Source organism: Pempheris klunzingeri, chromosome 21 (genome assembly GCF_042242105.1).
Source record: "Pempheris klunzingeri isolate RE-2024b chromosome 21, fPemKlu1.hap1, whole genome shotgun sequence".
Lineage (NCBI taxonomy): Eukaryota > Metazoa > Chordata > Actinopteri > Acropomatiformes > Pempheridae > Pempheris > Pempheris klunzingeri.
The window spans coordinates 11,816,185-11,831,452 of record NC_092032.1 but is presented as its reverse complement, the minus strand read 5'-3'; the positions used below and the strand labels follow the sequence as shown (position 1 = coordinate 11,831,452).

Below are 15,268 nucleotides of genomic sequence, written 5' to 3'. Positions count from 1 at the left end.
AGATAGATAGATAGATAGATAGATAGATAGATAGATAGATAGATAGATAGAACCTGAATTTTTAAAGTTCACCCCTTGCGTATAGATTTTTTCTCCCTGTGTTGAAGAGATTTTTATAGTAACACTCAAAGTGTACTTCCATGTCCAAGGGCATCGCCTGCTGCAGATGCATCTGAATTACTGACATCACGGAGAAAGCACGTTAGGCCATACATGCCAGAAATCGGTAATAGCTTGTTGGTGCAGTCACAAATGACAGGGACAGAAATAGGAATTTATTTATTTTATTGTATTTATTTGTTTAATTGAAAGTCAGAGGAGAAACCTTACGTTTTTTACAAGAGAGACTTGGCCATAATGGTAGTGTAGAGGAAATTACAAAGAGTCACATTAAAGTTAACACATACAAACTGCAAAATTTCCAAAATGCAAAATCCAACACAGATCATAAGCGGGATGAAGCCTCCGCAGGATGACTGTAATCCAGAACAGGTTAAAATGAATAAAAATGAATGAAATTACTATTTTCTTACTGCAAATGGAAAACATTATCAAAACAGAAATTAAAATTAAATTGTTTGGATTTAAGGTCCTTTGCAAAATGTCATGAGCAATCCCCCATTAATGAGATCTATTACATTACTAGCATTATTACCAGTGGTGGAAAAGTACATTTACTCCAATACTGCACAACTTTGAGTACCTACACTGTACTCAAGTAATTGAGTACAGAGTAATTATTGTTTTACTGACAGTATATAAAATTAGCCCCGCAAGCAGCAACATGAAAATCAGTAATTATAATCCATTAATACCACATTTTAATAAAATGGGCCATCCTGTATAGTGAGTACTTTTGTAGTGCTTTAAGTATATTTTGATGCTCCTTGTGTAGATGACTTTTACTTGCAATGGAGTATTTCTATACTGTGGTACTGCCATTTTTACTTAAGTAAAAGCACTTCCTCCACCACTGTATGTTGCACTCTGCATTAGCTACCCTGTGACCTCAGGTGGGACTCAGCCAGTTGCACAATGTCAGATTAACATGCTCCTGCAAGACCAAAATGTCAATTTTTCTTTAACTTGGAGAAAAAAAAATCAAAGAATCAACTCAGTAAAGAGGACAGAGCTCCTTTGGCTGAAACGAACAAATAAAAAAAAAATCCAAACCTGTGAGGAGGATTTTCACATGAAAGCAGCGGTATGATATGGAAAGAACTATTTCTAAATCTTATCCTTTAAGCACATTTGAGAGCTGTGGAGACAGACAGTGAGAGTGCGAATGACTTTGCACCATGGTCACAGCTCATAGAGAACTTTTATCCGGCCTGTGATGTGTATTCTTTCACAAAAGAAAAACCATGGAAAAGTAATCCTGTTTGGCTGAATTCACCCTGGATCAAAAGTCAGCAGAAAACCTCCAACACTAGTGGAGACAGTGGATGACACAGGCTGCAAGACCACCGGCTAACTGGTGGACTATGTTTAAATTGGGTGATTTCATACGATATACGTTTACGTCACAGAGGACCTTATAGCCTTCTCTAAATCAGGACCGAGACTTTGGGCCACTAATTACGCATTTCCTCTTCACATCTCCAAACACAGCATCACTTGTGACCTTATCTCTGTGCCTGTCAGAGTGTTAGCATTCACATGGCAAGTGTGGCGATGAATATAATTACTGGAGCCCAAAATAATAACACCATCGTCTTTGAGCCACCAGCAGCCAGTCAATGGTAATAGGGACCCCCCTCCACCTCCCTTCCTCTTCCTCCCTCCCTCCCTCCTCCATCTCCTCCAAATCAGTGGAGACAAGGACAAAAATAGAGTTATTAGAGTCCTGGATCTATGGGATAAACACATACAGAATACATTACAGAGAAGGAATGATATTAATACTTCAGTGAATTTAATCTCTCATGAAAACACTTATAGTAATCCTATTAAGAAGTTTATCACAACTCCATAACTTTAAAATGATGTGCAGCCATTAATAGAGGCACAGAAACTCACAGAGATGAAAACACTAAAGAAGACTTTAATATGTTTCTCACTGCTTTAAAAAAATGTATATTCAGGTGGGAAAACCTCCAAAGTATCTCTGATTCTGAGAAATAGGAATATATGCACTGAGAGCAGATTCTTTTGTATTTTGTAAGTTATTTTACTTATTTTTCATTCAGTAAGTTATTTCCATTTTAGCTTTTCATGTCTGATTTTTTACTTTTTGATGTGTCCCTGCACTGCAGTGTTTTGTCACTGATTTAACTGTCCAATAGTCTGCATGGCCCGATCAATCAGAATGCCCTTTAAATCATTATTTTTTACTTCTTTCATTTTTAGCATAAGGAAGTAAAAAGCATTGACATTTCAGTTTTACTGCCTTTCATTTGAAGGCTGTTTGGATAATAAAATGAAAGAAAGGAAACACCATACGAGCCAACTACTCAGCACTAACGTACATGTGTGTCTGTACATATGGCAAAATTAAAAGTAATGCAACTCAACAATAAAATGAAAATACTGGACTTGAAATTGAAAGCTAATTCTTGACCTTGGAAACAGCAGTTTACAAAATAACCAGTAGCTATTCTGGTGCTTTCGGTTGCATCACATGACCATTGGTGTGTTTCTGTCAAGTGTTGTTTCCAAGATCAAGAGTTAATTCTGAGAGACTCTGCTTTGGAGCCAGCGTGGACAATAAATCCTTACAGTTCTCCAATGTGCTGCACTTCAATGACGACTGAGCAAACCTCATCTGCTGAAGAAGGTCATGTGAAACAATCAAAAGCTGCAGAACAGGTGGTACAATGACATTTATTTTGTTTTTTCATGAAAAAAAAGAATTGGAATAGGCTACCTATAATGCCATAACAGTGTGATATTAGGTCAATCATATATATATATGATTATATACATTTTTTAATGGTCCCTCCACAATCAGAAAAAAACTCATAAAGCCTCCTCACACCCAAAATGTTTTTGTGCTCCTCTTGAATTTGAATTTAATGAATGCAGATACAATGTTTTTTTGACATCACAACTAGTTTGAACACAATCACTGGTCCAGTGTGCTTCTGACTTCTGACTCACTAAGAATGGACTTTTCAGGGAAGAAAGTGACATCTTGTGTCTATTAGTTAAAAATTAAAGACACGTTTGCACATTCTGCAAGGTTAAGAGGTTGTTATTATTGTAAGATTATTATTATTATTATTATTATTATTATTATTATTGTAAGTCTGAAAGGAATGTTTAAGATTATTGAAACTGATGGCCTTTTTTTCTTCCTTTTCAGATATTGATGTTTTTCTATGTTTCATAGTTTTGCTGTATTTATCTATGTATTTATTGTTGCATTAATTTTCTATCTTTAAAAAATCCCTGCAGACGCACACTGCATAAAATGAAATGTGTCAGTGTCGCCCTCTTGTGGACGCAGGTGTCACTTCACCCAGCAAACTGTGACCCGGAAGTAATTTACCGTGTTTTTCCTACTTCACACGTGGGGACTGAACGTCAAACAGCACTGACCAACATGGCCACGAGCAGCGTGGAAGAGCTGCTAGCTAAAGCGGCGCAAGAAGAGGCGGAAAAACTGAAAAGCATCGCGGTCCACAAAGACCTGGACCTGGAGTTTGATGTCGGTAACCTGCTCGCTTGTGACAAAAACCGCATCGAGTCCCGGGACTTCAGAGAGCAGAAGAAGGAGGACTTCCTGCGGTCTCTAGCTCGGGACAACACGCAGCTGCTCATCAACGAGATCTGGAAACTGCCCACGGAGAGGGTGGAGGAGGTGATAGTGGCGAAACTACCGGAACCTGCGACCCCACTGCCCAGAGAGAAACCTCCTCCGAAGCCCAAACCTCCGACTAAATGGGAAGAGTTCGCCAAGCTGAAGGGCATCCAGAAGAAGAAGAAGACCAACTTGGTTTGGGATGAAACTGCGAAGGAGTGGAAGAGGCGCTGGGGCTACAAGAGGGCCAACGATGGCACCAAGGAGTGGCTGATAGAGGTGCCGGAGACCGCAGACCCAAATGAGGACCAGTTCGCCAAACGCGTCAAAGCCAAGAAGGAGAGAGTGGCCAAAAATGAGTTCAACAGGCTGAAGAACATCGCCAGGGCGCAGAAGGTCAAAGTGCCAGGCGTGGGTCTGACCCCCGCAGCCCAGCAGTCCAAAGACGAGCTGTCCAGGGCCGTGAGCGTCGCCAAGACCTCCACAGCGTCCGTGGGCAGGTTCCAGGACCGCCTGCCCAAAGAGAAACCCCCAAAGAACACAGGCAAGAGGAGGAAGTTTGAGCCCCTCATCGGGGACTTTTCCAATGAGAGGCAGAAGCAGCTGGAGCTTCTGAAACTCATGGACAGCAAGAAGCCCAAGCTGGACATCACCAAGGCTGTGAACAAGCAGATGAGAGAGGAGGACAGAGAGGAGGCCGCGGCCAAATCCAAGAAGGGAGCTTGGAAGAAGGGGCGCAAAGGCAACATGTCAGGAAAAGGCAAAGGGAAGGGAGCGAAGGGTGGGAAGGGTATGAAGGGAGGGAAGAGGAGAGGCAAGCCTGGGAAGCACTGAGGACTCTGAACATCCTGATTTATCTGTTTGTGCCTTTGCATCAAAACATTGGACCGGACTGTTGGTTTGGTCTGTTGTTGGGACTGTCCAGGATCTTTTTCTATGGCTCTTCCACTGTGTGTTTACACCATCACCAGATCTGTAAATATCTGTCCCAGCGTTAATGGAGAGTAACTGATTCAGACGTGTAATATTAATGAAAAAAAACTGCAGCCTAATTAAAATTCAAGTGACTGTTTACTTCCTTATTTTCAGTTACATTCTTAATAGCGCATATGTTTCGATTTTTTCCACATTAGATGTGTAACAGCAGGAAAAGCACAGGCACCTTATGGCATTATAACAACAAACATTGAATCCACTCACTGATTTGCAGTAGATGGGATGATAATGAGGGGAAAAAATGCAAAGTACAAAAAACAAGTATTTGAAATGCTTTGGGGAAAGATTTAATTCTAAGAAGAAATGTTTTCTTATTCAAGACACAAAACGTGACTCATTTTGATCACTTGTAAACAGAATAAAGACAGTGGAGTTGTGCTAAAGTATTGATGGTTATGTTGTCATGAAAAATAATCCAAAGATGGAGAAAACACTGATTTTAATACTTTGACTCGTCAGTGTATTTACACCTGTGCTTTTCTTACTGTGGAAAAGACTCATTTCTAATAGAGTAAAGCTGCTTAAGTAAAGCTGGGCAGCAAAATGGAAAGACGACTCTGTAGCTGTGGGTTATTTGGAAAAAAAAAATGGTATCAAGGTGTTATTGCAGTATACAGTACAATTTTTAATTATTTTTGATAAGTCACCTAAAAAAAGACCTTGTAGCTGTTTTTTTTTTTTTTTTGCTAATTCCAATTAAATACATACACCTGGAATATACTTCACCATGTATAAGTATAATCATCAGGATTAAGCAAACAGTTGACATGTTCAGGCCAGCGAGAGCTTCTCAGCCACAGATTAAATGTCATGTCATTAGTGGTGTGACGAAGGAGCTAAAGCAACCTAATGTTTCCAAAATATCACCTCCATCTCTGCTAAAGTCTGAAGTAAACCTCATATGCATGTTTAATATTTAATAGACACGCCTGCTGAACGTGGAGGTGCTCCGAGCTCATAGAAGTAAACATCAGATCGGTTGACTAAGCAGCTTAGCTCTGGTTTTTTTGGTTATGTAAAGGCTTTGCTTCGTCCTTGGTGTCTAGACTGGAGGCATCGCACTGAATTGGGAGCCGTGACAAGAGTTACAGATCGGTCAAAAAGCCCAAATCTGCACCTTCAGTACATTCATACATAAGCTAATTACACAAACAAAAAACAGTTAAATACACTTGGAGTGCTATTTTTCTGTCAAATAACTGAATTTGTTCTCTGCAGGTTTGTGGTTTTACATGCTGCCTGTTTGTAAAGAGACTCCTCTCAGAGCCGGAGCGGCTGGAGTCCAACAAAGTGTGTTGCAGGACGACTGAGACCGAAGAAGATGATAATGAGGTTAATTAGTTGTCTCATCCATTTACAGGTGTTTCCTCTTTCAGACGAACACACTTCATGCTCAGTTCACTCAGCTAATCCACAGCCCTCAACAGGATTTCAACCTTATTTCCTGTTGACAGTGCGTTGCATTGCAGTGCACTGGGAGAATAAAATGCACATATTTTCATGGTAGATATGTTACAGGGAATAATGTTTTTAAAGGCAGTGTACCGTTAAAAAAAGGGTGGGAGGTTTGCAGCAAACGTCCATCGCTCAGATATGATTCTCCGCCCGAGTGATCTCTGGTGTTATTGATGGATGCTTTTTAATCGCTGGCACAAGCCCACAGCCAAGCTGCATCCCACCAGAGTGGGAGAGGGGAGGTGTGTGTGTGTGTGTGTGTGTGTGTGTATTTTGGCAGAAGGGGGGGGGGGGCAGTGTTTCAATCACCATCTGTTGAGCAGTCCGCCACCCTGTCCCAAGCCCATTCATCTTTGTCTCTGCTCACCCAGGCCACTAGAAAATGGGACACAGTCAATAACCCTAAATCAATCAAGCACCCTTGACGAGGTAAAATTATGAATTCTCATCCACGTCAGGCGAGCGGCGCCATGGCCTCGAAACTTCTCTCACATGTGACCAGATGGTCAAAGAACAATAGACACAGGCATGAGGATGAGGTCAAGATGGCCTTTTATTTCCGTGCTTAAAAATATTCAAAACATATCTGTGTCCATTAAACTGTAATCATGGAAAATGAAAAACAAAACAACCCATTAGTCTGATAATACACAGTGTGATCCGCCACAACCTTCAAACTGTTGTCTGTCCCTGGTGTTGTGTGCACATGCTTTTGTGTGCTGCAGCCCAGGGAGGACGTGTTGTTGCTCGTGTCCAGCTCCAGTCAGTGCTGCAGTGGATTAGTCAGCCCCGTTTATTTAAAGGTAGTGCAGGGAGAGTGCAGGAGCTTCGATCAGTGTGCAAGTGTCAGATCTTCAAGATGCAGCGCATCTACATGCAAAGCAATGACCACTTTGAAGTCTTCACCACCGTTCTCGCTCCACAAGGTGAGTGCAATCATATCTGCAGTCAAGCGTGGCGTAGCATGACAAGATTTACATTGTTAGTGAGAGGGGGATGGCACATCAGTGTCAGATGATTAATGAATGATGGGATGTTTTCTCCCCCTCTGGACTATTCATTTACTGAATGGTGGTTGTAGAGATTGTTTATGTAGATTTATGTAAAGGAATTCTTCTGCACATTTGAAGCTATGACAAATGATAAAACTAACCCTGTTTTTTGCTGATTCATTTCCTCTCTCAATGGTTAACAGGGAGGTATCGATACAGAGCAGAAGCTGAGAAGGCAAGTTAAACATTCTCCTTCATCGAAATGTCCATCTAATATACATTATTGAAGACGTGTCATTGGCTGCAGGTTGTTAGTTCAATATCAGCTGGGGTTTAAAGAGCAGGAATATGGATTAAAAGTGATTATTTCATGCCTTGATTGATATGAGTTTGACATTGTTGTTATGTAAAGTCAGTCAATTTCCTGTGTTCCCATTAAGTGTTTAATTTTTCTAATTCCTCTGACAAACGTGGGCCCCGTTTAGGAGGAACAGATAATGAAGAGTAGACCCAGATTTAGGGTTTCTATTTCACTGCACAGCAGTTAATCTCTGAGTCTTGACACATAATCCTCTCCGTTCAGCCTGAGTCCGACCTGTAGACCACAGTGCCTGCAGGTTTCGTCAGTACAACAAAACTCAATGCAGCAAACCACATCTGATTCAAATTCAGTGTAGAATTTAAAAGTGCATCTTGCAATCTGAAGTAAGAAAAAAAAAGGACTGGCTGTAAGTTTCCCTCTGTCCATTAGATGGTAGTGGTGCACAGCTACAGGCCCCACTGGCCTGACGAGCTGGAGCTGTCTGTGGGTGACGTCATCCTGGTGCTGTCCAAATATGAGGAGGAGAGATGGTTTGGGCGGCTGCAGGACGGCCAGCGGGGCTACTTCCCCGCCTCCTGTGTGATGGAGCTGAGCCAGGTTAGTTGGCTGCCTGAATGAGCTCAGCAATGCAGCATTACTGGACTGTGTTGTTGTTGCTGCTGCTGCTTAATATTAGAAGGCACATTGTACTTTATGTTCTTTTCTACTCTGTTTCTCCAGTGTAGGTTTTAAAAACCATGAAAACCTGGTCTCTCCTTCAGTTTATCCTTATGAGCAATGGGATCTTTTATACCTCAGGATATTTTCCCCCAAAACTGCATATTAAGTAGTGATTATTTACCTAAAGGTCCACTCCACAATGTTCAATTTACTCTTACTCTGTGGGAGCTTTTTACAGTCTGATAAAAAAATAACCCTGGTGATGTCACAGTGATGTCATTGGGGTTATCTCAGCAACCTGCATTAAAAGAAGGTTTGAAAAAAATTGACAAAGGTGGGCATTTAAGATGCAGGAAGGGTCTGATGAAAGATATCACTGAGTTGCATTATGGGAAATGTGGTGTCCAGTGTTTTTAGAGTTTGGTCAGTACTTTTTATAGTGCTGCTACTGTCTAAGTAGAAAAATAAGTAAGTAAAATAAGTAAAATAAGTAAAATAAAAAGTCGTTTGAGTCGTCTACTGTGATTTTACATGAAAAAAGTAGCACCAGTACAGTTTGTTCCAGGACAGGTGTAGGATATTTTTAACTAAAACAACCTCAATGGTTTCTATTTTCAGGCGAATGTTCCTCCAAAAGCCCTACGAAGGAGTGTATCTCTGAGAAGCTCGGCGTCTGACAACGATTCCGGTGTACGCAGCAGACATGGAAAGTAAGAATTAAACTCTTACAGCATCTATAGCAACAAATACACACGCCCTCCTTCAACAAGTGCATGTATACACGTCATGCACACACCCTGCACCCAGCAGCTGTTCCACCACCAAACCCCCACACATCCCCCATCCCCAAATCCCATCCCACTGCTCTCCGCCCAGCGCCCCTGAACAGGTGGCCCCTCTCGTCCCTCATTAGTTGACAAAGCACACTGATTACTAACCCCCCTAAACACACACATACATGCAGGCGTGCACACACACACACACACACGCTAGTCAATCCCCTCTCATTGGATGGTATCTCATTAAGGCCAAAGAGGAGCAGGAGGGAAAGGAAAGACTTTGCAGCTTTTTTTATCTAAAAGGATATTAAAATGTTTGACAGCATGATTAATATTTTATGGGAATATTTATGTTGGGTCATAAAATACTAAATACATATTTATCAAGGCATTTGATTCAGTGTTGCAGCAAATGCTGTTTGATTGGATACTGTATCTCTCTTGCAGACAGTAGGGGGCATTTATTTTTGACAGCCTGCCAATGAAGTTTGCTCACACACTCACATAAACACACACACACACACACACACACACACACACACACCACACTGAGCCCTCTGTACAGCTCCGTGCCTGTCTTGTCTGCTAGCAGTGGAATTTGGGTCATGAGGAATAAACAGGGCCTTTGTGTTTGTTATTTCCTCTTTGTCCCCCAGTGGACACATTCTGCAGGCGCTCAAGAGGGGGAGCAGAGGAGGTGGAGGAGGACGAGGGGGAGGAGCATTGGAGCTGGATGGGGGCCAAGGTGAGGGCCCCTTCCTGGTGCGGAGGCCCCAGACCCCTCTGCCTCAGCCTGTGGCCTCCCAACCCCAGACACACAGATCCCCAGGCCTGCTCCACAGGATCTTGTCCAAGTGCCGGAAAAAGAGTGAATGCCAGGGAGCCACCAACGGGGCCTTCGAGGGTGACTAAGAGGCCCCCTCTTTGTCCTGTGTGGCTGAGCTGAGTTCACTTTGGTAGGGCTGCGTTGGGGGAGGATGTAGGTGAACGGAGGAACCGCTGAAATATGAAAAGACAGGTCTTGAATATCTTGATATGGGCAGCTATTTGTTTCCATGTCAGGTATTTTTGACTTGGCTGCATTTCTAGAAACATGAGGATGAATGGTGAGTGCACAAACCCAAATCAGTGATGTCACAGAAGGTGTTTCGCCCATTACATGCGATGGAGTCCGCCTGATGTGACATCACTGATAAGGGTGTGGCCACAAGTGCAAGGTACCTGAAAGTTTGAATGCAGAGAGAGCTGAGCGGCTGCTGTTTTGTGCCCTTTTTTGAGCCTTGCAAGATAAAATGCCAGGTTTATGCTTTGGAAAATATAGATTTACAATCACTGCAATCATAGGTATATGTGTAACAAAGGGCAGTAACATAGCAGTTGGTAGCAATCATTGAAGCAATAAGTGATCCTTCACTGATTAAACATAGCCTATTTTTTACGACTTTGATGCTGTTAGTTAAGAGAAATGTTATTTTCATTGTCTTTTGCTCCATCATTCGTGTTTCTTAATCTCTTCTTCATCTGCTCACATGAATTTGTCGACATGCACACGGTTGGCTGCTTACTATGGATTATTATTATGATTATAAAACCAGTAGACCCTTACTGACTAACATCGTTTTATTTCAGTGGAAACATGCCTCAATATATTACCTCATACTTCAGCTCCTGTTCATTTTCCTTTGAACACACTGGGCCTCCCTCCTATTTAACAGTGCTGGAGGAAAAAAAAACTCTCTCAAGCGAAAGGAAGTGTGATTGAGGCCTGCTGAAAGCCTTGCCAAAGGACCAGGGATTGTGCCGGTTGCCCCGGCAATGTGAAAGCAGCTCTCAGATGTCACATGTAGTCTTCTTCTGTGGTGCCTCCCAGCATGTCCCTGTAGCGAGGTCTCTATAGGGTGGGCTGTAGATTACCTCCTTCCAGAGGACACAAAAACTAAACCTAATCCTAACCTTGGCCTTGACCTCCGTAGGGGAAACCACTCCTCCTCCTCCCCCACCGTTTGATATTCACTGTTGTATAATCCTTTGTAATAAAGGCTGTAGGAGGCAGTCACTCTGGGGCCAGTGTTTGGGCGGCATGTCTTGCGCAGGGAAGGGTGTAAATGTTACAAAGAGAGACAGCTCCACCAGTCCTGTGAGCAAACTGTGATTCTCTGAGAATATCTGAGTGGGCCTTTTTGCTGCCATGACTGTTACGGCTTATCTTGAACTCGTGACTCTCACTTTTAAATAGAGGGAAGGAATTACTGAGAATTTTGCATGTTTACATTTAATTTCTACCTTTGGACAAGATTACAATGACCAAATTGACCAAATGGCAGGATTTAAATCAACATAATATGTGTACTCTTCATGAAGCATACTGTATGTGTGCATAAAAGGAGGCGTATAGAAAGAGAAAACATGACAAATCCCCAGTCGAATGGAAGCCTGACTTACCTCACACGGTGCTGACACATACAAGTGGAAACACTGACCTATATAGGGTGGAAAGGCCAGGGTCCAATTTTAACACACACACACACACACATCCCAGGGCTCTGGACTCTCCCGCCTAAAAGTGTCCTATGCTTGCTGTGTTGTGCAGGGTGTCTTCGGGGGGATGGGGGGAGGAGGAAGGGTGGGGGTAACAGGGTGCCTGCCAGATGACTGCTCTGTCAGCCCAATAATGGGCTGCCATCTGCTGTCTAGCATACACAAAGGCAAACAGTGTTTGTGTGTGCATGTGTGTGAGTTTGTGCGCTTGCTTTTTGGGTGTGTGCTCAGAGGAAGGAGGTAGGGGAGATTTGATCGGACGCCTGCAGGCTCTGTTTCATGTCTTTGGTCTACAAGGTAGACACGAAAATGAAGACACGCACCTTACTTAGTCCGATAATGGCTAACTCACTGACCAGAGGGTAACAGGCCTGTACTGGATGATAAAAATGGATGGTGCACACTATGGTATGTCAAATTTTACTGTATTTTCAAATGAAAAGATGGAAAATATAATTCACTTTTAATAAATCTCACAATAACAGCTTTGTACATCTAAATGTAGTCTATATGCGACAGATGCGTGTCCACATATCAATAAATCACTATAATATCAGAATTGCCTCCCGTAAATGTATGCATGAAGCATAAGGTGATGGGGCTGCTGCCAATAACCAATTAAGAGGCAAAAGGTCCCTGACAACTTTCAACTTTTAGTGCGGGTCAAACAAGAACAAAAGGCCCTCTTGTACAAGAACGAGAGCGAAGGGAGGACAGATTGATTAAGTGGACATGGCGTGCATGTGGCGCCCATGTGTTTATGTGCATGTTGTTTGCATGCGTGTGCACTGCTGCTCCTTCAGCATAAGGCAAGTCGTCACGTTCTTTGCCTCCCTCCGTTTGGGGGGCAATTGAGTGAATGGGCCTGTAAAACCAACAGGCCTGAGGACAAAGGAGCCCGGGGGCATTAAGTCATGGGTGAGTGGGCCCCTTTAGGGCCAGCAGCTGACCCCGTGGAGAGGCCTCTTGTTCTGGTGGAGGGGGCTCGTGTCCCTGGACCCCAGGCCAAGTTGACAGCATCCCAACATATACATACACACATGACAGGGGGGGTTCAGCTTTAACCACTCTATCATTTGTAAATGCTCAACCTCAACAATTCACCTGCATTGCTGTCAACTCCACCTGGGGGAAAGTGACAAAATACAATCATAAATAGAGGATTTCCATTTCTCTGTTCCTGAGAAAATGGCTTTCAAGGAATCAAAGGATTTTGGCAAGAGCTCAAGAGGTTGCTGTGCCTGCTGTGAGCATGTCAGAAAAACTAAAGGATCATCAGAAATCTTTATTATGTGGGAAATACCATGTAAGATACACTAATTTGTACAGGGGCTATTGGCAAAGGGAGAAAGCTTTGCTCGATTTCAAAACCATGGAAAAATCTAGACAAACACAATTTCAAATGCCATAAATGTCATGCAACATATGCATTTATTTTTTCCAAATTAAGTACACGGTTACAAAGACAGTTGGCAGAAATCTATGGTACCATGGTTATGATTTCAACTGAAAATGCTACAAAATATAGAGCGAGTGTTACATCTGTGATTCACCTCGTTAATTAAAGCAAAGTCCAGCATCTTGTGTATTGCTCATGCATAACTACAGTAGTATATAACAGCTGCTACTATCCTGTATATGTACTTAATTCCCTCAAAACCTATGATGTTACATGGCCAAATGTTGTTAACATACAAACATAGTAATTTGGGCTTAACAAATGGAATGTACAAACACAAGTCAAACCAACAATCAGAACATTTAACACAATTATATACAGATTTGACACATCTCAGCCACCATGTTCCAATACAAATGTCTTATGCGGATGTTAGTCTACTTTCCGTTTTAGAGTTGTGTACTGTATACTCCTGATCTTTCCACTTGAACTCCCTGACAAGATTCCCTTCTTATTCTCACCCAAATGCTTAATGCAGGATAATCCAGATTATAACTAATACTGGATCCACTAATGCCAATAATACAAAGAAGACCATTTATAGCTGTAGTGTTACTTCACCAGATTAAAAAACATTTTGTTAAGGGTGTTTAAAAATGACACAAATCAGCCCGTTAACAAGGAAGCACAGTGCAGTAGATTTCTTCAGTCACACTCAAAATTTGTGCATATTTACATTATATTTTTAGCATTTTGTTCTTATGCAGAATGTCAAATCACGAGTAAGCTGGTGTTGGTTTGGGGTTTTGCTTGAGGGTATTTCAGCAGGATATAAAATTGTTAACACACTGGCTGCTGCAGGGGTCAGATTTGGATCTAATAGGACGTGTTACCTGTTTTGTCCAGAACCATCTGTCTAAAAGAGTTTAATGTGAGGCTATAATGTAGTGTTTTTAAGCACACATTACTGCAGCAGAACAGGAGAAAGGACATGTTAAAATCAAGCAGCAAGATCTTAATGTCAGCATTCATAACAAAATGAGGAGACAACAGTCTAACACACACATACACGCACACAAAAACAAAAAAATAAGGACACGAGCTACGTCATCAAAATGAACAAACATTTAAAATGATGAGTAAAAAGTGCAATTTGTCTATGATTAGAGGTCGGAGATGGAGTCCTGCTACCTAACAGCGGAGAACATGTTTGAATCAAAGGAAAAAAGTCCTATCTATATGTTACAAGATCACAGATACAACTACACAATGATTATATGCTAGATCTTGCCTGATCAAGAAAAGAAATTAACATATTAAATTAGTGGCAGTGCATGGTTCTTCTAACTTGGAGTAATGAAACTGAATGGTAGCCCAATCCTGATTTTGAAAGAGAAAAGACAATAAAATTCTTCAATAATTTCTCTTAAATGTGTTTTTTTTAAGAAATAAATAAATTAGTAGGACATTAAATAAATAAAACCTTCAGCCTTCACGTTAAAAGGAAATCCTTCTCGACCAAATGCTTGTTGTAGAACACTGATATGAAAACTGGCCAGTATCAAGCATGACACACCGAAACGACTGACCAAAGCAATGGTGACAATTCATCCTCCATAAGGGAGAACTGCTTTAGAACAAGTGAGGGTTTTTAGGCTGTTTTGTCAGCAAAGTTAAACTTCTTAAAAGCTCATGGTGTCCGATTTATATTAATATCTAAGCTTTAGAGCTGTCAGATAATAAATAAAGCAAACAGAAATAAACATTAAGGTACCCTTCCATTTGTGAGGTTCTTACACATGTACATTGCAATGAAATACATTCAACCGATGTCTCGACAGACACTATGGCCTTGGAAAGAAAACGTGTTGTTGAACAAAAAAAAAAAAAAAAAAAGATACCATCACAAGTGCTATCCAGTTTGCCCTTAAAAACACTGCTCCTTTCTCAGCAGCAAAATCAACTCAGTAGTGCAATACTGACAGCTTCTCATTTCCATCCTCAAAAACTTCACATCGCCACAGAGAGACATTCAGCAATATAACACTGCTGTCACAAAAAAAACACGTAACTGCATTTTTGTTTCTCTAATTTCAAAGCAATTGTTAACATCATATTCTGTACTGTATGTGTTGTGTTAAAGACCTATGGCGTGCTTCCAAAAACACTTGTGTCAATAGAGTTTGCATGTATGTGGTTTTTATGTGATAACAGCAATGGGGCAGTTTAGCAAAACAAGCTGGAGGAGATACACAGTGAGTAGCGTTACATTATAAAATGTCTTTCTTGTCATTTAAACAATATATTAACAATATAAAACTCAGAAGCAGCCACTGCTAGTAATAAACACTATTTCTACAGCCTACTGTATGTGCAGGTTGTTTC

General features: G+C 41.5%; 2 protein-coding genes across 2 annotated transcripts; both read left to right on the top strand.

The window, feature by feature from the left end:
- Positions 1-3,526: 3,526 nt before the first annotated feature.
- On the top strand, positions 3,527-5,101 carry rrs1 (ribosome biogenesis regulator 1 homolog). Its single transcript, XM_070852950.1, has one exon. The coding sequence runs from the start codon at positions 3,545-3,547 to the stop codon at positions 4,574-4,576; it is 1,032 nt and encodes a 343-aa protein (XP_070709051.1). The 5' UTR covers positions 3,527-3,544; the 3' UTR covers positions 4,577-5,101.
- Positions 5,102-7,052: 1,951 nt separating this feature from the next.
- On the top strand, positions 7,053-9,858 carry LOC139221048 (SH3 domain-containing protein 21-like). Its single transcript, XM_070852951.1, has 5 exons — positions 7,053-7,119; positions 7,389-7,420; positions 7,937-8,104; positions 8,786-8,877; positions 9,603-9,858. The coding sequence occupies exons 1-5, from the start codon at positions 7,053-7,055 to the stop codon at positions 9,856-9,858; spliced, it is 615 nt and encodes a 204-aa protein (XP_070709052.1).
- The last annotated feature ends 5,410 nt before the right edge of the window (positions 9,859-15,268 follow it).